Genomic DNA, 22,500 nt, shown 5'->3' on the forward strand with positions numbered 1-22,500 from the left:
CTGCTAAGGAAGATTTAATATCCCCGTGATCACACTTCACAATCAAAATTTGAAGCTGTGTGTGCAGCACTGCTGGCTCTTGGTTGAGGCCATGGGTGTCACACCCATTAGCCTGATGTGACATTTTATGTACATGTCAGTTCCAAAGGGCCTGACAGAGCTAAACCCACCCCATTTCTGTGGCTCTTAGCAGGATTTCACAGAGTTTATTCCTAAAATAAAACTGCACAAGTCAGAAACCTCGGCGTTGCAAACCCGTTGCCACGTCTCGCTCAAGGGCACGCTGGAGATGTTTTGCCACACAAGAACTCTAAAAGCATTTTAGGGAAGGCAGAGTTTCCTCTCAGGGCATATTGCTGGTGACATGCACCACAGGACAGCAATTTTATCATGGCATCTCTGACTTCTGTGTGTGGCACACAAGAGATTCTCTTTATGATGATAAATTCCAGGATGGATCACACACAAACGAGAAGGAGAAAGAAATGATGCATAACACAGACAGACGTGCTGGGATGGGAAAAATCCACAGGCCCCTGAACACGAGGGCCAGCCCTTTTCCCCAGGAAACAAAACTCAGCACCCCAGGTTGCTGGTGTCACCTTGCAGGAGGGACTTGGCACAGTCAAACCAGCCCGAGCTGGCAGGGGTGGCACTTTGGGACTGGCAGGCATCGTGCTGTGTGTGCCCCTTGGATTGCCCTGTGCAGCTGCAGTGGGCCTGGAGCTCTGGGCTTTGTGGTTTCAAAACCCAAACCCCAACCCTAAACCCTAATCCAAACCCTAAACCCTAAACCCCAACCCTAAACCCTAACCCAAACCTAAACCCTAAACCCCAACCCTAAACCCTAAACCCCAACCCTAAACCCTAACCCAAACCCTAAACCCTAACCCAAACCCTAAACCCTAACCCAACCCTAACCCAACCCGAACACTAACCCTACCCAAACCTACTTAACCCTAACCCAAACCTAAACCCAACCCTAACCCCACACTAACCCTAACCCAAATCCTAAACCCTAACCCTAAACCCTAACCCAAACCCAAACCCTAAAACCAAACCCTAACACTAAACCCTAACACTAAACCCTAACACTAAACCCTAACACCAAACCCTAACACTAAACCCTAACCCAAAACCTAAACCCAAACCCTAAACCCAAACACTAAACCCTAAACCCAAAACCTAACCCTAACCCTAAACCCTAAACCCAAACCCTAAACCCAAACCCTATTCCTAACCCAAACCCTATTCCTAACTCTAACCCAAACCCTAAACCCTAATCCTAACCCTAGGCAGGAAAAGCAGCCTTGGGCTAGGGCTGGTTCCATTCCGGATTCCACCCTTATCCAGTCCTGGTTTTTCCCCACTCCAGATTCCAGCCTGGATCCAGTCCTGGTTTTCCCCCACTCCAGATTCCAGCCCGGATCCAGTCCTGGTTTTCCCCCACTCCAGACTCCAGCCCGGATCCAGTCCTGGTTTTCCCCCACTCCAGATTCCAGCCCGGATCCAGTCCTGGTTTTCCCCCACTCCAGATTCCAGCCCGGATCCAGTCCCGGTTTTCCCCCATCCCAGACTCCAGCCCGGATCCAGTCCCGGTTTTCCCCCACTCCAGATTCCAGCCCGGATCCAGTCCCGGTTTTCTCCCATCCCAGATTCCAGTCCGGATCCAGTCCCGGTTTTCCCCATCCCGGATTCCAGTCCGGATCCAGTCCTGGTTTTCCCCCATCCCAGATTCCAGCCCGGATCCAGTCCCGGTTTTCCCCATCCCAGATTCCAGCCTGGATCCAGTCCCGGTTTTCCCCCATCCCGGATTCCAGTCCCGGTTTTCCCCCATCCCAGATTCCAGCCCGGATCCAGTCCCGGTTTTCCCCATCCCGGATTCCAGCCCGGATCCAGTCCCGGTTTTCCCCCATCCCAGATTCCAGCCTGGATCCAGTCCCGGTTTTCCCCCATCCCAGATTCCAGCCTGGATCCAGTCCCGGTTTTCCCCCATCCCGGATTCCAGTCCCGGTTTTCCCCCATCCCAGACTCCAGCCCGGATCCAGTCCCGGTTTTCCCCCATCCCAGATTCCAGCCCGGATCCAGTCCCGGTTTTCCCCCATCCCAGATTCCAGTCCGGATCCAGTCCCGGTTTTCCCCATCCCAGATTCCAGCCCGGATCCAGTCCCGTTTTCCCCCATCCCGGATTCCAGCCCGGATCCAGTCCCGGTTTTCCCCATCCCGGATTCCAGCCCGGATCCCAGTTCAGTTTTCCCCGTTATTCCCAGAATTTCTCCCTACAGAGGTTTCAGCCCAGGGGCGGCTCAGGCAGGCCCAGATTTCCCGTGAGGAGTTCCCGTGAGTGGTTCCTCACCCAGCGCACACCCCCGGTGCTTTTCCAGGCCTTGGTGCTCCCACCCTGCATTCCCTGCCCAGCACAACTTCCCAATTCCCACAGCAGCTTCCCAACCTTCCCCTGAAGGATTTGGGCAGAAGGAAGGCTGGAGGAAGAGGAAAAGGAGGAGAAAAGAGGAGGCACCTGGAGGTTAATCAGGGAATTCTTGATCTGCAAGTGTTCTCCTCTCCCCCTGAGCTACACCCGCTGCTTCCCATGGGCATTCCCAGCAGGAATTCCCTGCTCATTTACCATCCCAGCAAAATTCTCCTAATTAATCCCAGGACAAAATTCACATCCTCCCAAAATCCTTTTCCCTTTCCTCACCAACACCCCCTGCAGCTGCTCTGCTGGGAATCAGCACAGGGCCTGCACACAGCTGGGGGTTGGAATTCTGGGAATTCCGGGCTCCCAACCACTTTTTTGGGGATAAAGAGACATAAAAGGGAGGGGGCACCCGGATTTGAACCGGGGACCTCTTGATCTGCAGTCAAATGCTCTACCCCTGAGCTATACCCCCACCTGAGTGAGTTAGGCAGGTGAGGCTACTTGTGGCCAGGTGAGGTTCCCTGTAGTCAGGTGAGATTCCCCATGGCCAGGTGAGGCTCCAGGTGGCCACTGATGTGGCTCTGTCACATTCCAGGGATGGCTGTCACACCCCAGCTGCTCTCAGCCCTGCCTGGCACACCCAGCCCTCCCTCACTGCCCTCACACCAGGGCTCTCACCTGCTCCTGGTAAGGCAGGTACTGAATTCTCACCTGATTCCCTCGAAAAAACCCCAAATGTGGCCAAAGGAAAGGAACATTTCCAGCACTGACTTCAAAATGTCACCGCAGGCTCTGTTTGGTCTCAGGGTGTGCCCAGCCTGGCTCGGGAATTACTGCAACACCAAAAATCCCCCCCCAAAATATTTAATCCAACTCTGGAAGCTGTGGAGAAATCCTTCACAAAGCAGGGATGGTAAAACTGACCCAAAAGAGCAGATTTATTGTGGTTTTATTGGGGTGGTTCCTTACACGGAGCAGGGCCCTGTGGTGCCTAGAGAAGGCTGAGCTGGAACTGAGGCCAGAGTTAGAGAATAAAGCAGGGATTTGTTAAAAGGATCTCCTCCATGGATCCACCTGGGGCAGCACAAGAGCCCAGCCAGGGCTGCACCAAGGATGGACCAAAATGGTCACAAAATGAACCCAAAATGGTCACAAGATGAACCCAAAATAGTCACAAAATGCCCAACCGCTCACAGGGTCTCTCTCTTTTATAAGTTCTGCTCCATTTGCATATTGGAGTTAATTGTGGAGTTAATTACAGATTTAGGTTATCAAGTCCCATTCTTGTTTTTCTCTCTCCAGCCCACGGTGTTTGTGCTCCTGGGCTGAGATTTGGATCCTTTATCCTTGGTCCCAGCTGGAGCAGGAATTGTTTTGTCTCCCTGCTCTGTGCAGAGAGCTCTCCATCCCATAATATGAAGCCCACACACTAAAGCAGCACAGGATCTAAAAATTATAAAAACTAAAACCTGCACCTCTGGAATGATGATCACTGCTTGGGGAGACAGAAATCCCCCGCAGCTGCAGCTCTGGGATGTTGGGATCACCCCCAGAGCAGCGCTGGGCTCTTCCAGGGAATGATCCATGGGCGCCCTCCTGCTCCAAAATCCTGGGGAAAACAGAGGCAGTGACCCCCGGCGTGTGCAAATCCTTGGCCAGGTTTGCTCCTGCTGCCTGCACCCGGGTCTGGGATAGCCAGGAATATCCAGGAATATCCAGGAATGGTCAGAGAGGTTTAAAAACCCCGCCCAAAGCAGGGCCGGGGGTGAGCGCAGCCTTCCCTGGGATGGTGCTGCTGGATCCGGGAGGTGTCGCTGCCTTCCCGCTGTGAGCGGGCACGGGAACGCCGGGAATGGCACCGGAACGCCGGGAATGGCACGGGACGCATCGGGAATGGCACGGGAACGCCGGGAATGGCACGGGAACGCCGGGAATGGCACCGGAACACCGGGAATGGCACGGGAACGTCGGGAATGGCACGGGAACGCCGGGAATGGCACGGGAGGCATCGGGAATGGCACGGGAACACCGGGAATGGCACGGGAACGCCGGGAATGGCACGGGAACACCGGGAATGGCACGGGAACGTCGGGAGTGGCACGGGAACGCCGGGAATGGCACGGGAATGGCACAGGAACGTCGTGAGTGGCACAAAAGGCATCGGGAATGGCACAGGAACATCAGGAATGGCACAGGAATATCAGGGATGGCACAGAAGGCATCGGGGATGGCACAGGAACACCGGGAATGGCACAGAAGGCATCGGGAATGGCACAGGAACATCGGGAATGGTACAAAATTATCAGGAATGGCACAGAAGGCATGAGGAATGGCACGGAAACGTTGGGAATGGCACAAAATCATCGGGAATGGCACAGGAATATCAGGAATGGCACAGAAATGTCGGGAATGGCACAGAAGGCATCGGGGATGGCACAGGAACATTGGGAATGGTACAAAATTATCAGGAATGGCACAAAAGGCATAGGGAGTGGCACAGAATCATGGGAAATGGGCACCACAGAGGGCATCAGGAACGGCACAGAATCACCAGGAATCTCCAGAGGTGCAGCAGGCAGCAGCTCGGTGCCAGCTGGAGGTGGGAATTTTCCCCTTTTCCAGCCCCATGATTTGGGGGCAGGGCAGGCATTCCAGGCACCGCAGCCCCAAAGCCACCCCACTGTCACCTGTGGGTCCAGGGATGAGGCTCCCCCCACCCTGTGGGTCCAGGGAATCCCAGCTCCCACCCAAACCATTCCTGCTTTTGCTCCAGAACACCACAAACAGCCCAAGTTTTTCCCTGGACACCCCTTCCCACTCTGTTCCAGAAGGTTCCCAGCCCACCCCGAGCTCAGCCCGGGCTCTCCAGGTGCAGCTGGCACTGAGGCTTCAGCTCCAGCCACTCCCCAGGTGACAGCAGTGGCCTCCCCCTGTCCCCAGGCAAGGGACATCCCTCAGCTCCCCCTGTCCTGGGGCTCAGCCTCGGGCACTGTTTCACTCTGAACTGCTCAATCTGGCAGAAAATTCCAGGATTTCTCCAATCCTAGGAGCTCCAGCGCAAAGGCAGAGCTGGCACAGACCCTTCCCAGCTCCCCTCAGACAAGGCATCACTAAAATTTGAGCCACTCCAGGGATTCTTCAGGAACCTGCCTGAAAACCAGAACTAAAATCCCCCAATCCCATTTTCCAGCTGGAGCTCCATAAAATCACCTCCCAGCACAACCCTGCTCCTGTTTGGAATGAAAACACCACGGAGTTGGTACAAGGAGTTTTATTTTGTGTCCCTGGGCAGGGGCAGGGTCGGGATCAGGCGATGCTCCCGGCGTTGGAGGCGATCCTGGGCCACAGATCTGCACATTCCTTGGCCACGGGGCCGGTGATGGCCGAGCCTGGAAAACAGGGACAACACCCCAGGGTCACTGAGGCTCACCTGGTCCCTGAGAGAATGGGATGCAACTCCCAGAGAAGCCCTGGCTGCCCCTGGAAGTGTCCAAGGCTACACCCTGGGACAGTGGGAGATGTCCCTGGGATGAGCTTTGAGCTCCCTTCCAACCAAACCGTTCTGGAATTCTGTGATTTAGAGCTCACAGGTGGTTCAGGGCAGCATTTCCCAGCCCAAATCCCACTCTCTGAGGGGAATCCTGAGTCCTTTTCCCCTCTGACACCATCCCCAGGCTCACCTTTCATTTCCCCTTTGTTATTTACAATCACTCCTGCGTTGTCCTCGAAGTACAGGAACACCCCATCTTTTCTCCTGTAGGATTTCCGCTGCCTGATCACCACTGCTGGGTGCACTGGGAGAAAAAGTGTCACAGCCCTCAGGAAAAACACACATTCCACACTGATCCCACGGGAATCAAACCCAGATTCGGGGTGGGTGCTGCTTTGCACCTTGTATTTGTGGTGTTTTACTCAAAAGTTACAATTTATAGCCAACAATCCCCTTAAAATTCATCATTAAAGACCTGCAGCTACATCTACACTTGGAAAATTCAGGGTTTTCCCATTTTACACCTTTATTTGGAAGTAAATTATTAATTCACAAACAATATTCGGCAAAACCTCCTCTGGAGCAGGAGCAAACCCATGGCAGGGGGTGAACCTGGATGAGATTTAAGGCTCCCTCCCACCCAAATCGTTCCATAATTTTTAATTTTACAGATCCATGTAACATCGTTTCCCTTTTACTTATGGACAGCTGGGCTCAGGAGGGGATTTAGGGAAGGAATTCATCCCTGGCACAGGTTACCCAGAGCAGCTGTGGCTGTCCCTGGATCCCTGCAAGTGTCCAAAGCCAGGCCTTGGAGCCACCTGGGACAGTGGAAGGTGTCCCTGCCCACGGGTGGGATTGAAGGTCCCTTCCCACCCAGCCCACTCCAGGATTCCCAAACCCTCTGTCCCACCGCGGATTGAAATCAACAGCACCAGCAGCTGCCACTTCACCCAAAAGCGGCGCCTTTGCTCTGCCCTTCCACGACAACTCCCTGAGCCACGGCACGGACCCAACGAGTGCTTTAGAGAAGGGGGAGGTGACTCGGGGACTCCGGCGACAATCCGGGACAGCGATGGTGGCACTCACCCTTCTTCCTCAGCTCCGGCTTGCCCTTCTTCACCGTGGCCATCACCATGTCACCCACGCCGGCCGCCGGCAGCCGGTTCAGGCGGCCCTTGATGCCCTTCACGGAGATGATGTAGAGGTTCTTGGCCCCTGCGGAGAGCGGCGCCGCCGTTATCCCGGGACAATTATCCCGGGATTCCCGGGGACACGGCCCACTGCAGGGACACCCCGCAGCGCTGCCACTACCGCGGGCCCAGCGAGATTCCAGAAGGAAAACGGAGGTTTGGGAACTCACTGAGCACCTCACCCCCGGGTTACTGAGGGGGCCCTTCCCGAGGGGCTCTCCCGGTTCCCGAGGGGCTGCCCCGGTTCCCGGGCCGTCCCTCCCGCCGCCCCCGCGGTCCCAGCCCGCACTCACCGGTATTATCGGCACAGTTGATCACGGCCCCCACCGGGAGACCCAGGGAGATGCGGAACTTGGCCCCGGACGAACCTCCGCGTCCTGCGGGTCGAGAAGAGTGTAAGAGCCCGGTACCGCCTCACGGAGCGGCCGCGGCCTCACGGGGAGGGCAACGGCGCCATCACGCGTAATATCTGCTCCCGCCCGGGCTCAGGCGCCTCTCCCCGGGTCCCCGCTGCGCCGGGGTGGCCACGGGGACACCGGATGGCGGCGGATGGAGCCGGATGGCGGCGGAGAGCAGCGCCCGCCTCACCTCGCTTCGACATCTTGGCGGCGGAAGAGGCGGCGGATGTCACGTGACGCGCCCACCCCGCCTCGCTCCCCGCGCGGCGCCCCCTGGCGGCTCCCGGGACGCAACACCCTCACCGGCACCGGGAGCGGGCGGCGGGGACGGAAAGAGCGACCGGGGATAATTGGGGCGAGAAAACTTTGGATAAAGGGGAAAAAAAAAAAATATAGAAACAAAACAAGGGGGCACCCGGATTTGAACCGGGGACCTCTTGATCTGCAGTCAAATGCTCTACCACTGAGCTATACCCCCACTGAAAATACATCGTCCCTGGGGGAGATTTTACAGCTTGCTCCGCGTCTTTCTGCTCCAGAAACGGAGACTGCGTGTAAATACGCTACTGGCCCACTTCAAACCCCCCCCCATTCCCCAGAAATGCCGACTAAATAAGCGAAAAATATTGGTAAAAATAGTTGAGGGGGCACCCGGATTTGAACCGGGGACCTCTTGATCTGCAGTCAAATGCTCTACCACTGAGCTATACCCCCGCCCGCCACACAGTTCCGACAGGACTCAACTTTACCCTAGCCACAGACCTAAAGGTCCCCGGTTCGAATCTCGCCACTCCTTCAATATAAATTTCTTGTGGTTTTTACGCCGTTTTCCGCCCTTTTTAGGGGTGTTTCAGCGCGGCGCTCCCTTCCTAAGGGTGTGCACCCCGCTCGCACGCGCGTTACGTGTGCGCGCACGCGTAGGTGCGCGCCCCGCCCCCGCCGTCCCTCCCCTTTCCTTTTTCCCACCGCCTCCTCCCCTTCCCGACTATTTAAAGTCGCGACATCGCGGGCGGCGGCTCAGTGGAAGAAGAAGGCGGCGGAGGAGGGTGGGAGTGATTTTTTTTTTTTTCCCCCTCCCTCCACGCGAGTTTTCCGCCATGAATCCCAACTGTGCGCGCTGCGGGAAGATCGTGTATCCCACGGAGAAGGTGAACTGCTTGGATAAGGTGAGCTCCGCAGGGTGGCACGTGGGGACCGCGACGAGGATTTGGGGTTTTCTCCATAGGATCGCCTCCGGATGGGATGGTTTTTCCCCTCACCCCCATTCCCGGGGGGTTTTTCACGGGATTTCGTTGTTTTGGGGGGTCTCCGGTAGGATTCCAGCCCACCTCCCCCGTGGGTGCCACTTCCTTACGGACACGGCTCTCCCCCCCCGCCCTATTCCCGGGAATGTTTCCACGCTTCCCCACTCCAAACCCCGATTTTCCCTGGGCTATTTCCACGCTGGATCCCATCGTAGTGGGACCCCAGGGGATCTGTGTCCCTCCCACCCCCCTTTCCCGGCGGTATTTCCACGCTCCCCCACCCCCCTGGGTGTCCTGGGGGTCCCTGGAGCCCCCGGTGTCCCGAGGGTCCCGCACGGTGCCCAGGGAGGGGACAGGGACGGAGCTCTTGGCCCTGGGGGCTCCGCCAGCATCCCCAGCTCTTCCTTCCGTAGCAAATATTTCTATGTATTGGAATATCTCCCATTCAAAGGCAGCACATCCGTGTGGAGGCCCAAGGAAAGCAACAGTTAACGCTTCCCTGAAGCCGGGAACCTCATCTGGTTTCCATTATCGAGCTTTTTCCCCCTTTTTTTTTTCCCCCTCTTTTTTTTCTTTTTTCCAAATCTTCCATCCCATTTGCTACTTTCCTGTTACAAAATCCCATCCCTCCACTCTGGGGCTGCCTCCCTTAACCTGGAAATTTTTTTGGAGTATTTTCCCTTCAAAACCAAAGCTCTGGTGGAAGCTGGAGGTGGGGAAGGTGATGGTGGGACTCCATTCCCGCTGTTCTTCCCATGGGATTTCCTTTCCTCTCCTCCCCCTCCTCTCCCAGGCTTCTGGGACAACCAGTTTAGGGACTAAAAAAAGTAACTGGGAAGAGAACGCTCCGCTCTCGGGCGGCATTCCTGAGCTCCGGCAGACCCTGTTGCTCGCATTTTTAAGGGATGATGCTTCTTCCTGAGGCCGAGAATGGCTGGGAGCTGAACTATCACCCCTAAATCCTGGGATTTGGGGCTGCCAGTGCCTCTGGGCCCTGGGAGCCTCCAGGAGGTGCTGGGTGTTGGGATTGGGGACAACTGGAAGGGAAAAGGAGTTGCGGAGATAACTGGAAATGGGGTTTGGGATTTGTGGGTATTTAGAAGGGAAAAGGGTTTGGGGGTTGTAGATATTTGGAAAGGAAAATGGGGTTTGGGTTGGGGGTTGTAGATATTTGGAAGGAAAAGGGGGTTGGAATTTGTGGATATTTGCTAGGGAAAGGAGGCTGGAGGTTGTGGATATTTAGAAGGGAAGGGTTTGGGGGATAACTGGAAGGAAAAGGAATGCTGGGGTTGTGGATATTTGGAAGGGAAAGGGGTTTGGGGGTTGTGGATATTTGGAAGGGAAAGGGGTTTGGGGGTTGTGGATATTTGGAAGGAAGGGGGTTTGGGGGATGTGGATAAAAGGAAGGGAAGAGGGGTTTTGGCTTTGTGAATATTTCAAGGGAAGGGGGGATTGGGCGTAACTGGAAGGGAAAAGGAGTGCTGGGGTTGGGGATATTTAGAAGGGAAGGGGAGTGTTGGGGCTGACAGGAAGGGGAAAGGAGTGCTGGGATTGGGGATAACTGGAAGGGAAGGGCAGTGTCGGGATTGAGGCTGACCAGGAGGGAAGGGGATGAGCCTGGGCTCGCTGAGCTCCAGGGGAGGCTCTGTTCCAGCTCTGGGGAGCAGGCAGGAGCCCGCAGTCACCATCTTGTCCTCCTCGGGCTCCTCACCCACTTCCTCTTCCGAAGAGCCGAGGCTCGGCGGGCTCGTGGTGCGCTCACCCCGCCCCGGAGCGCCTCCGGCTGCCCTTTTCCCGGAACGCTGCCCCAGTTCCCATAAAACCCTGGGCAGGCCTTGGAGTGCCTCTGTCCCTGCTTGGAATTCCTCTCTCCCTGCTTTTCCTGGCCCTTGGAACTCCTCTGTCCCTCCTTTTCCTCTGTCCCTGCTTGGAATTCCTCTCTCCCTGCTTTTCCTGGCCCTTGGAGTTCCTCTGTCCTTCCTTTTCCTGGCCCTTGGAATTCTTCTCTCCCTGCTTTTCCTGGCCCTTGGAATTCTCTATCCCTCCTTTTCCTCTGTCCCTGTTTGGAATTCCTCTATCCTTCCTTTTCCTCTGTCCCTGCTTGGAATTCCTCTATCCTTCCTTTTCCCGGCCCTTGGAGTTCCTCTCTCTGTCCCTGCTTTTCCCAGCCCTTGGAATTCCTCTGTCCCCCGCTTTTCCTCTGTCCCCCGCTTTTCCTGGCCCTTGGAGTTCCTATGTTGGGGCACTTCCCAGCCTTTGGAGTGCCTCTGTCCCTGCTTGGAGTTCCTCTCTCTGTCCCTGCTTTTCCCAGCCCCTGGAGTCCCTGTCCCCTCTCCTGTCCCTGTTTTCCTGGGCAGAGTCCGAAGGGCAGCCAGGCAGTGCTGGCAGGAGGAGGGCACAGCCCCAGCCTTGGGGTGTCTGGGATGTGCCTTTTCTTCCAGAACCAGGGAAACCCCGCTTCCCTTTGGGATTGATGGAAAACCCAGAGCTTGGCCACCATCCCACAGCCCTGACGTGCCCCGAGTGGCTTTGGGGACATCACTGTCCCTGCCCCCACGGGGACAGTGCCACTGCTGGCTCTGGTTTCTGCAGGGGAAGTGACACCTGAGGGCTGGGCTGGGCTCACCCCGAGCTGAGCCTCACCCAGGGCTTGTCTCCTCCAGCCCAGGGGGTTCCTCTGGGGGCTCTCCTCAAATCCTGGGGGCTCCAGGGTGTGGGGTTTGCCTGGTGGGAAAAGAGAAGCTGTGGTTGCCCCTGGATCCCTGGAATTGTCCAAGACCAAGAGCTTGGAGCACCCTGGACATTGGGAGGTGTCCCTGCCCATGGCAGAGGTGGCACTGGATGAGTTTGAAGGTCCCTTCCATCCCAAACCATTCCATGATTATAAACCCAAGGAATCCTTCATTTCCCCCCCATGGATTGTCTCTGACCCACTCACCTGGATAACCTGGAATGTTTCAGAGCTGTTTTCCTTTAAATCTGTGATTTTTCCACTGAGGTTATGTTGGTCAGAAGTGTTTCCAAAATGTGTGTTCACACTTAGAAATAAAATCCTGTCCAGCCTGCTGGGATGTGGGATCACCTGGGATCACCTCCAGGCTCAGGATTTGGGAAGCACAGGGAGTTCATCCTCCCCTAAACCCCATTTGGATCCTGTCCTCTTTCCACAGCGAGCAGAACGTTCCTGGAAGCTGAAATAACTCCTGCTCCCCTGTGTCCAGCCCAGCTCCAGCCTCCTTTTAGTGCTGCCTCAGATTTTGTGGATCCAGCATTAATTCCACTCCCTTTGTGAGACAGAGAGTGGCAGCCAGGCTGAGGACAGGAAAATGCTCCATGGGCACTTCCCAGGGGATCCCAGATCTCCTCCCAGATCCCTTGGGAAGAGCCTCGGGCTGGGAATGGCCCTGCTGAGCAATTCCTGGTGGGAACTTGGGCTGGAATGTGCTGGGAATGCTCTGGGATGGGAGCAGAGCCTGCCTGGGAGCATCGTCCTGCTGTGGGGTGGGATTGGGATCAGAGGGATCTGCTGGATCCCAGGGATCTGCTGCTGTTCCTGGATCTGGGATTGGGCTTGTTTCCCTGCTGGATCCCAGGGATCTGCTACTGCTCCTGGATTTGGGATTGGGATTCCTTCCCTGCTGGATCAGAGGGATCTGCTGCTGTTCCTGGATTTGGCATTGGGATCAGAGGGATCTGCTGCTGTTCCTGGGATTGGGGTTGTTCCCTGCTGGATCAGAGGGATCTGTTGCTGTTCCTGGAGCTGGGATTGGGGTTCTTCATCTGCTGGATCCCATGGATCTGCTGCTGTTCCTGGATTTGGGATTGGGGTTTTTCCTCTGCTGGATCCCAGGGATCTGCTGGCTGTGCCAGATCCTCCTGGGAGCTGGGACATTCCTTGAGGAGAAGGCTCTGGGGTTGTGCTGCCTCTCAGTTTCAGTTCCCCCCTGCAGTTCTCCCATCCCTGGCAGCTCCTGCTGGGAATGGCTTGGAAAGGACCCTTCACCCCCCAGGACAGCCCCAAAAACTCGGGATCCAGCTGCTGATCCATCCTGCAGGAGCCCAAAAAAAGCTGGGAAAGGGGCAAAACCACCCAGAGGAGCAAAGCCCCTGCAGCTGCAGAGGGGAGGGACAAATCCGTGTCTGAGAGCAATTAAAAGGAGGAGAATTGTCCCCTCCAGGGCTGAGTCACGTCCCCAGAGCCTGGCAGTGTTTGTGCACGGGGTGTGGCACCTGGGGAGGTGACAGCAGGGCTTGGTCCCTGCGGGGACACAGATCCAGGCTGGCCTTGGAGAGGGAATCAGCTCCTTGAAGGGTTTAAAGTGGAAATCCCAGGAGGAAGCAGCAGCTGGGTGCTCTGGGTGGGATGGCTGAGTGTTAAAGGGCACTTGCCTGTCCTCTAATTAGTGCTTGGAGCTGCTAATTGGGCTTTTGGTGGAGTTTTCCCTGATTTTTTGGGGCGTTGCCCTAGGGCAGGACTGGCTGGCAGGGGTGAAGGTTTTACTCCAGGCTGTGCTTTCCCTCTTTCCCTGCTCCAGGAGGAAATTCCCATTTCTCTCTGGGCTCTGGGAATTCCCACCAGACCCCACAAATCCCCGTGGAAAAGCAGAGTCTGGACTCTGGCAGGACTTTGAACTCGGTCTGTGCGACCTCAGGAACACAAAATCAGAACAATTTTACTCCCAGATCATCGAGTCCAACCTTTAACTCCAGCTCTGAGCTGTTCTCAGGCTCCTCCCAGCCTGGGCCCAGCTCACAGCCAGGTGGGAATCATTTCTTTAGGAGCAGCCCTAAAAAAGAACCTTCAAACTCTCCTTGAGGGTTTGTCACAGCCCAGGCTGTGGGGTCAGGCTCTGGCTTTTTGGGGTTGTGTCTTCCACCTTGGATCTGTGTCTGCTTCCCATGAGAACCTTTTCCTGCTTGGCTCGTGCAGCCTCACCTGACCTGCTCTTCTGGCTGGCACTGAGCAAAGAACAGCAATAAAATAAAAAAAAAAAAAAGAACCAAAGCAGCAGCTTTGAACCTTCAAACACAGCTGTTCCCTCTGCTGAGGTGTCACTTGCAGAAGGAGCTTTTCCTATCCATGAATTCCTGGGTTTATGGAAGGAAAAAAAACCTCCCTTGGCACTTGGGAAAATCAGGAGAGAAGGGATTTGATCCTAAATTAACCAGGATAGTCCCTGTGCTCATTTAACCACCCTTTTTTTTTTTTATTCATTTATCCAGAAGTATCCTGATTTGTGTTTCCCTTTCTTGGAAATCCCATTTTTTTGTAGCTGCTCCTTATGCACTGACAGTTCTTAGAAGGAAAATTTGGTTTTCTTGGGGTCACATTGATTTGTGTTCCCCTTTCCTGCCTGCTCCTGAGCTCTGTGGACCCAAAATGTTTCTTAATATCTAAAAAAGACCTTGAAAATCCCATTTTTGTGCCTGCTCCTTATGCACTGGCAGTTCTTAGAAGGAAAATTTCGTTTTCCTGCTCCCATGCTGGGTGGGAACTGTGTGGTTCCAGCAGGGTTTTGGACTCCCTGGTGCTGATGGTTGGGAGTTTTTTTTTGTGTTGCAGTTCTGGCACAAATCATGCTTCCACTGCGAGACCTGCAAGATGACCCTGAACATGAAGAACTACAAGGGCTACGAGAAGAAGCCGTACTGCAACGCGTGAGTGCCCGCCGGGGGAGGTTCTGGGGGGGTTTCTGGGGGGGTTTCTGGGAATCCCTGCTGTGAGGGCTGCTGTGGATCCCTGCTGTGGGGGATCTTAGGGATTTTCTGGGGATGCCTGCAGTGGGGCCTGCTGTGGGGTTTTCTGGGGATGCCTGCTGTGGGATTTTCTGGGGATGCCTGCTGTGGGGCCTGCTGTGGATCTCTACAGTGGGGGATCCTGGGGATTTTCTGGGGATCCCTGCTGTGGGGCCTGCTGTGGGATTTTCTGGGGATCCTTGCAGTGGGGCCTGCAGTGGGGCCTGCAGTGGGGCCTGCAGTGGGGCCTGCAGTGGGGCCTGCAGTGGGGCCTGCAGTGGGGCCTGCTGGGGATCCCTGCAGTGGGGCCTGCTGGGGATCCCTGCAGTGGGGCCTGCAGTGGGGCCTGCAGTGGGGCCTGCAGTGGGGCCTGCTGGGGATCCTGCAGTGGGGCCTGCAGTGGGGCCTGCAGTGGGGCCTGCTGGGGATCCCTCCAGTGGGGCCTGCTGGGGATTTTCTGGGTGTCCCTGCAGTGGGGGATCCTGGAGATTTTCTGGGGAGGCCTGCAGTGGGGCCTGCTGTGGGATTTTCTGGGGATCCTGCTGTGGGGTTTCTCCTGTGTGGGGCCCTGTTGTGGGGATCCTCCTGTGGAGTCCACTGGAGGCATCTTCCTGTGGGGACCCTCCTGTGGGGGATCTCCAACTGTGGGGGATCCTGCCGTGGGATCTCCTGCTGAAGGTCTCCTCCTCTGGGAGGGATTTTGTCCTGTGTGGGGATCCTCCCATGGGACCCTCCTGTGCGGGACCCTCCTGTGGGGGATCCTGCCTTGGGATCTCCTGTGAGGTCTGCTGAAGGTCTCCTTTTCTGTGAGGGATTTTGTCCTGTGTGGGGGATCCTCCCATGGGATCTCCTGTGGGGGATTCTGCTGTAGGATCTCCTGTGGAGTCCACTGGGGGGATCCTCCTGTGTGTGGGGGGGGATCCTCCTGTGGTGTCGTGTGGGGGGATCCTCCTGTGTGTGGGGGGGGATCCCTCCTGTGTGTGGGGGGGTGTGGGGGGGGATCCTCCTGTGTGTATGGGGGGGGATCCTCCTGTGTGTAAGGGGGGGGATCCTCCTGTGTGTGGGGGGGGGGTGGGTCCTCCTGTGTGTGGGGGGGGGTCCTCCTGTGTGTGTGGGGGGGGGTCCTCCTGTGTGTGGGGGGGGATCCTCCTGTGTGTGTGGGGGGGGATCCTCCTGTGTGTGTGGGGGGGGTCCTCCTGTGTGTGGGGGGGGGATCCTCCTGTGTGTAGGGGGGGGGATCCTCCTGTGTGGGGGGGGGATCCTCCTGTGTGTGGGGGGGATCCTCCTGTGGAGTCCACTGGGGTCTCCTGTGCTGTGGGGTCTTTCCTGTGGGGATCCTCCCATGGGGGTCCCTTCCTGTGTGGGACCTTCCTGTGGGGGACCTCCCATGGGGGTCCCTTCCTGTGGGGGACCTTCCTGTGTGGGACCTTCCTGTGGGGGACCCTCCTGTGTGGGAGCTCATGTGGGGACCTCCTATAGGATCCTCCTTTGGGATCTCCTGTGGAGTCTGCTGTGGGATTTTGTGGGGGATCCTCCTGTGGGATCTCCTGTGGGGTCCGCTGGGTCGCCTCTGTGCTGTGGGGGATCCTGCTGTGGGATCTCCTGTGGGGATTTTCTGTGGGGTCTCCTGTGGGATCTCCTGGATATTCCTCTCTCAGACTCCAGCCCTCACCCTGGAACAGGCTCTGTGGGGCACCTTGAGCTCTTCAGGAGCAGGGAACAGACCCGGAAATTCATTTGGTGCAGGAAACAGACCCACAAATTCCCTGGGTGCAGGACAGGAGCACAGCCATTCCCTGGGTGCAGGACAGGAGCTCGGCATTCCCTGGGTGCAGGACAGGAGCTCGCCATTCCCTGGGTGCAGGACAGGAGCACAGCCATTCCCTGGGTGCAGGACAGGAGCTCAGCATTCCCTCGGTGCAGGGAACAGACCCACAAATTCCCTCGGAGCAGGACAGGAGCTCAGCATTCCCTCGGAGCAGGACAGGAGCTCAGCATTCCCTCGGTTCAGGGCTCGCCAGGCAGGGCTGGTTGCAGCCACCTGAATTTCCTGGCAGGGGAAGAATCCCAAGGTAAATAAACCTGGGAGGTGAAATCCTTGGGGGTGGGGGATGGAGGCAGGGCAGGGTGGAGCAAGAGCTCAGGGCCCTTTTTTTTTTTTCCCCTTTTTTTTTTTTTCTCTGGGACTTTTTTTTTCTTTTTTCTTGGGTCCTTTTTTTTTTTTTCCTGGGTCCTTTTTTCTTGGTCCTGGCCCTCTTTTTTTCCTTGAGCCCCTTTTCCCTCTGGCCCTTTTTATCCTGGCCCTTTCCACCTGTTCCTGAGCACTGGATGTTCCCTTCCAACCTTTTTTTTTTTTTTTCCCTTATCCACAAGGACCCTGTGGACCCAAAATGCTTCTTAATATCCAAAAGGCAGCTTGAAAATCTGATATTTTTTTTTTAGCTGTTCGTTATGCACTGGCAGTTCTTAGAAGGGAAATTAGGGAATATAATTAATGTAATTAATTTCTTAGTGCGGGATTAGGGTGGTCTGTTCACAGGGTGCTTTAAAAATGCTGATCCTGACAAGATCCCTGTAGGAGTCAGGGAATTCCAGGTGGTTTGGGTGGGAAGGGACCTTAAATCCCATCCAGCCCCAAGGGCAGGGACACTTTTCACCATCCCGGGGTGCTCCCAACCCATCCAAGCTGGCCTGGGACACTTCAGGGATGGAACAACCTGAAAGAGCCTCACGGGGGGGGAATTTCTTCCCAATATTCCTGATTTTACTCCTAAAGTTTTTACTTTTACTCTTTGAATTTACTCTTCTGAGTTACACCGAAAGGAGAAGTGGTGAGAGCAGAGCTTGGCCAGACCCTCCCATTTCCGTGGTTTTTTTAGGTGTTTTATTTCTGGGGGTTGGGTGCTGGGGGCGGCTGTGGCTTGTCCAAAATCCAAGAATTTGGCTGGGCTGAATTTGTTAAATTTGTTAAATTCCAATTTGGGCAGGGAATGGCATTTTTTGGGGGGTCTCACCAGGGTGACAATGCAAATAACTGGTCGAAAATAAATTGGATTTATTTATGGGGGAACAGCACTGCTGGAGCTCCATTTTTGGGGGGAAAAGCAGGAAATTTGGGAGTCTTTTTTTTTTGGGGGGATGTGTGTGCTGAGCAGGTGGGCTCTGCCTTTGGGGGTGATGAATTTGGGCTGGGGAGGGTCTGGCCTGGCAGATCTCAGCCCCCTGAGCTGTTCTAAATCTCCTGACCCAAAACTTTTCCCCCCTGGCTGTGGGATTTGCCCATCCCCAGGCTTAGGGTCCTGTTCTGTGCTCTCCCTGCCAGGGAAGTGGGATAATAAAGGGAAATTCCTGACATTCCAAGGAGTCTGCGCAACCTCGGGTTCTCACCCCCCTCTCTGGGGGCTCCCTTTGATGCTGCTGCTGCTTTAACCCTTCCCAGCCCAGCCCTGAGCACAGAAACTGCCCCCAAAATCCTTTCTCCTTCCCACTTTCCATGTCTAAAAGCAAATGGAGCAGCTGGAAGTTGCTGGAGGATTTTCCAGTGGGTTGGGATGTGGTGGTGGGGGGGGGGAAGGGAAAATTCCACGCTTGGATTTGTCCCAGTGACTCCCAAATTTTCCTGCTTTTCCCCCCAAAAATGGAGCTCCTCCAGCACTGCTGTTCCTCCATAAATAAATCCAATTTATTTTCGACCAGTTATTTTGACCAGGGTTGGTTCTTTCTCAGCTGCTCTCAGGAATATCCTGGGACAGCAGAAACTCCAGCAGAGCTGTGCCTGGCTGGGAACATCCCAGGAGGAGCCCAGCCTTCCCAGATTTCCTGCATTTGGAGGGACAAGGTCCTCTGATCCAGGAGAAGGGGGTGGAAAAGCAACGTTTATCCTGGCAGGGAAGAGGCTGCCTTTCCAAACAGGGTCCTCTCTGTTCCAGCCCGTGGCTCCCTGCCAAATTCCTGAGTTTCTTTCTTCTGGGAGAGCAGGAGGAAGAGGGCTGGGCTTCCTCCAGCCCTGCCATTCCCCCCCCAGCCATAAATCCAGCAGGAATCTTTGGGAATGGCTTGGTGGCAGATGGGACGGTGCCCACCCCCTCCCTGTCCCCTCCCTGGCTCCAGCTGGGCACTGGGAGGGACTGGTGGCTCACTGGAAGTGACATTCAGGGCTGGGCTGGGCTCTTGGCCCGAGCACTTGGAGCTGAAAGTGGGAGAAGGGAAAATCCAGGGGAGTCCGAGACTTTTCCAGATGAAAAGTGGGGAAAAGTTGGATACAAGAGACAGGCAAGGCTGGAGTTGCAGCTCCAGCTGCTCTCAAATGCACATTTTATAAATATTTAATATTAAATACGTATTATAAATATATATAAAATATTTTGTATATTTATTTTATATATGAAATATATTTTATGGGTTTTTTAAATATTAAACTTGCTGTGCTGAGGCTGAGGGATCAGGGATTGGGATTCCTTCCCTGCTGGATCAGAGGGATTTGCTGTTCCTGGATTTTGGGATTGGGCATCCCAAGGATCTGCAGCTGATCCCAGATTTGGGATTGGGCATCCCAGGGATCTGCAGCTGATCCCAGATTTGGGATTGGGCATCCCAGGGATCTGCAGCTGATCCCAGATTTGGGATTGGGGATGCCAGGGATCTGCAGCTGCTCCTCGGTTTGGGATTGGGGATCCCAGGGATCTGCAGCTGCTCCTGCATTTGGGATTGGGGTTGTTTCCCTTCTGAATCACAGGAATTTGCTGTTCCTGCTCCTCGGTTTGGGATTGGGGATGCCAGGGATCTGCTGCTGCTCCTGCATTTGGGATTGGGGTTGTTTCTGTGCTGGATCAGTGGGATCTGCTGTTCCTGCTCCCAGATCTGGGATTGGGATTCATTCCCTGCTGGATCAGAAGGTTCTGCTGCTGCTCCTGGATTTGGGATTGGAGTTGTTTCCCTGCTGGAAATTGGGGATGGGATTGGGGATATGGGATGGATCCTGCTGCACCCAGAGCTGGTGAGCAAATCCCTGTGCCCATTGCTGGCCCCAAACCAGCCCTGGGATTGGCCTGGCCATGGGATTGGCCTCTCCAGCCCTGGCACCAGGACACTGGGACAAATCCTGGGGAAATCCTGTCCTCCACAGCGGTGCTGGGCTCTCTGGGAGCAGCTGCACACGGGGAGGGCTGGCCCAGCCATCCTGGCAGCTTTTCCCTGGAAAGCCTGGGAGGATCCCAGCCCTCCCCCGTGCCCGTTCCCGGTGGGATCTCTGCAGGCTGGGGCTGATTTGGGTGCTGACAAAGGCTCAGTTTATTTCTGAAGCTGCTCCCCAGAAGCAGCAGCCCCTTGAGAGGCAGGATGTGACCTCGGAGCCTCTCCTGGCAGAGCACAGCCAATTCCTTCCTTTGTTTAACTCTCCTCTGCTGAATCTTCCCCAAATGTTCCCAAATCCCTGAGCCAGCTGGGGGGTGGCTTGTCACCCCTGGGAGCTTCAGGGACAGGGAGTGTTTGCATCCAGGGCTGCTCCTTGATGGATCCAGCTGCCAAAATCTGCTTTAAAGCCTCAATATAAGCAACACTCGGAGCTCCCGAGGTTTTTCCAAACACTCACATCATCCATGGGGTTTTTTTGGGATCAGACTCGGGGTTGGGGATGCAGGGTCTGCTCCTGGAGCTCCCAAATCCCATCCCAGCTGTCTCTGGAGAGCAGCTGGGCCATGCCAGGCTGCACTCCCAGGAGTTTTTGGTGGTGGTCCCGGATTTTTCCTCATTTCTAGCTTGGGAAAAGCTCCAGAGGCAGCAGCTCAAGTGCTGCTGCTTGGGATGGGAGGTTTTTTGGGGGAATGCTGCTTTTAGGGCAGGGATGGGATGGAATGGGGTGTGAGTGCTGGGGGATTCACCTCCATCTGGAAGTGGGATTGCTCCAAACCCCTCTCCTGCTGTGGGGCAGGGAAGGTGGGAAATTTGGGGAGTACAGATCCCATGGAAACCAGGCACGGTGCTGCTCTGGGAAGGAAGGTCTGGATTCACTTCCTGACATCCCTGTGGAATTTCCCTCCCTGCTGCCTGCCTGGGGAAGTGCAGGAATTGCTGGTGGCCCCCAAAAGAGCCCTTTAGCACATGGTGGCTGCCGGGAGCAGGAGGATCCTTCTCCCAGAGAGGGATGAACTTTATCCCTTGGGAATGGCCGTGCTCAGAGGGATGAACTTCCATCCCCGGGAATTGCCAGGCTCAGCCGCCTCCTTCTCCCAGAGGGATGAACTTCATCCCCTGGGAATTGTGCTCAGAGGGATGAACTTCCACCCCCTGGGAATCTCCTGATGAGGAGGGGAGGGATGAACTCCAGCCCCCAGGAATTGCTGTGCTCAGCCCTCTCCTCCCAGAGGGATGAATTTCCATCCTGCTGGGAATGGTCGTGCTCCTGAAGCAGGAGGGATGAACTTCCATTCCCTGGGAATTATCATTCCCTCCTAATGTGGGAGGGATGAGTTTCCATCCCCCGGGAATTGCCGGGCTCAGAGGGATGAATTTCCATCCCCCGGGAATTGCCGGGCTCAGAGGGATGAGTTTCCATCCCCCGGGAATTGCCGAGCCCGCCCCTAATGCTGGCGCCAGACGGGAGCTGTGCCTGGGGAATCTCCTCTGACCTGATTTAGCAGCGCCACAAAAGCTGCCGGCTCTGGGCTGCCACAGCCTCCCGGCAGCAGGAGCCGGGGTTTTGGGGGGTTTTGTGGGGTTTTTGGGGGTGGGAAGGGGTCCCTCCCGCTGTGGGGTGCTGCCTGTGAGGTTGTGTTTGGGGTCTCTGCCATGCCCTGTGCTGTTCTGTGTGGAATCCTGGAATAGCCTGAGTTTAAAGGACCCCCAAGTATCCTGAGGCTGACCCCTGCAGATGGATGGATGGGGGGATGCCAGCAGTGAGGAGAGACCCCAGGGTTCCCCACCCAGTCCCCCCTGGCAGTCTGTTGGCTCCATTCCTAAGATCTCCCAGCTCCTCTCCATCAATCCCTGGGATAATCCGTGTCTGGCCACTGCTGGGGCTCCTCACCCCCACCCTGGGCATTACAGCAGCACCAACCCACCAAAATCTGGGTCCCATCCCTGCTCCCATCCCTGCTCCTATCCCAGATCCCCCTCCAGCAGGGAGGACACCTCCTCCTCCAGCCTTGAATTCCCTAAGGGCTGAAACACCTCTACCCCAGGGAACTGGGGGAAAAAGCAGTGCCCAGTCCTAGGGAGCATCCCAAATCCCAAATTCCTGAAGGGCTGAAGCGCCTCCTCCCCAGGGAACTGGTGGAAAAGCAGTTCCCAATCCTGAATTTTGTTCATCCCACACCCTGCACAGACAGATCCCTCCTGCCTGCTAACTCAGGGCTGAGCAAAAGCTGCCTCAAATCCTTGAGAGATTTCCTCAAAATCCAAAGGAACCCTAATCCCAGCTTCATCCCTGGCTGTCTGCTGCTCCCCCAGGCTGGGCTGGAGCAGGACACAGTGCTGCATTCAATCCTGCTTCTTGTTTTCCGGGTTGTTTTTAATTCCCTCCTCCTCCTTCTGTGGTTTTCCCATTCTCCTGAGCTCCACAGGGATGGATTTCTGCCTTTCCCAGCCCTCCTGGCCAGCTGGAGCCTGATCTCCTCCCGTGTTATCAGTGCCCAGGGCAGGGATGTGGTTGCCATGGCAATGGGAGATTCCCGGCTGGCAGGGTGGGGATGGATCAGGGATGGTGGGGCCAGCAGGAGCAGGGGGGGTCATTCTTCCCCTGGAATTGTCACTGGTGAGGCCACCCCCCAATTTAGGAGGGGCTGGGGAGTGTCCAGAGGAGGCAGCGAGGCTGGTGAGGGGTCTGGAGCACAAACCCTGTGAGGAACAGCTGAGGGAGCTGGGGGTGCTCAGCCTGGAGAAAAGGAGACTCAGGGGTGCCCTCACCACTCTCTGCAGCTCCTGAAAGGTGCCTGTGCTCAGCTGGGGCTGGGCTCCTTCTCCAGGAACTGTCAGAACCACAGCACACAGCCTTGGGCTGCACCAAGGGAAATTTAGG

General features: G+C 55.9%; 2 protein-coding genes and 3 non-coding genes across 7 annotated transcripts in view; 1 reads left to right on the plus strand and 4 right to left on the minus strand.

The window, feature by feature from the left end:
- Nucleotides 1–2,825: 2,825 nt before the first annotated feature.
- On the minus strand, nt 2,826–2,897 carry TRNAC-GCA (transfer RNA cysteine (anticodon GCA)). Its single transcript has one exon. It is a non-coding gene; the product is annotated as a tRNA-Cys (tRNA).
- Nucleotides 2,898–5,680: 2,783 nt separating this feature from the next.
- Nucleotides 5,681–7,857, minus strand: RPL23 (ribosomal protein L23). Its single transcript, XM_050985835.1, has 5 exons — nt 7,697–7,857; nt 7,402–7,485; nt 7,005–7,133; nt 6,106–6,219; nt 5,681–5,814 (listed from the first exon to the last, which is right to left on the minus strand). Exons 1-5 carry the CDS (start codon nt 7,707–7,709, stop codon nt 5,732–5,734), a joined length of 423 nt encoding a protein of 140 aa, XP_050841792.1. The 5' UTR covers nt 7,710–7,857; the 3' UTR covers nt 5,681–5,731.
- A 55-nt stretch (nt 7,858–7,912) lies between these two features.
- On the minus strand, nt 7,913–7,984 carry TRNAC-GCA (transfer RNA cysteine (anticodon GCA)). Its single transcript has one exon. It is a non-coding gene; the product is annotated as a tRNA-Cys (tRNA).
- Nucleotides 7,985–8,148: 164 nt separating this feature from the next.
- Nucleotides 8,149–8,220, minus strand: TRNAC-GCA (transfer RNA cysteine (anticodon GCA)). The gene has a single exon. It is a non-coding gene; the product is annotated as a tRNA-Cys (tRNA).
- A 249-nt stretch (nt 8,221–8,469) lies between these two features.
- The window catches only part of LASP1 (LIM and SH3 protein 1), a 28,985-nt gene continuing 14,954 nt past the window's right edge, over nt 8,470–22,500 (plus strand). For 2 of the 3 annotated variants that reach the window (XR_007780245.1, XM_050985831.1), the window contains exons 1-2: nt 8,470–8,672; nt 14,314–14,408. Coding sequence is in view for 2 of the 3 variants with exons in the window: in XM_050985831.1 (XP_050841788.1) it covers nt 8,604–8,672; nt 14,314–14,408 (164 nt within the window). In the remaining variant the exon portion in view is untranslated. Of the gene's footprint in view, nt 8,673–14,313; nt 14,409–22,500 lie in introns of those variants that run through there. The other variant, XM_050985832.1, reaches the window with a different exon arrangement.

The sequence above is a fragment of the Serinus canaria genome, chromosome 27 (assembly GCF_022539315.1).
Source record: "Serinus canaria isolate serCan28SL12 chromosome 27, serCan2020, whole genome shotgun sequence".
NCBI classification, from domain to species: domain Eukaryota; kingdom Metazoa; phylum Chordata; class Aves; order Passeriformes; family Fringillidae; genus Serinus; species Serinus canaria.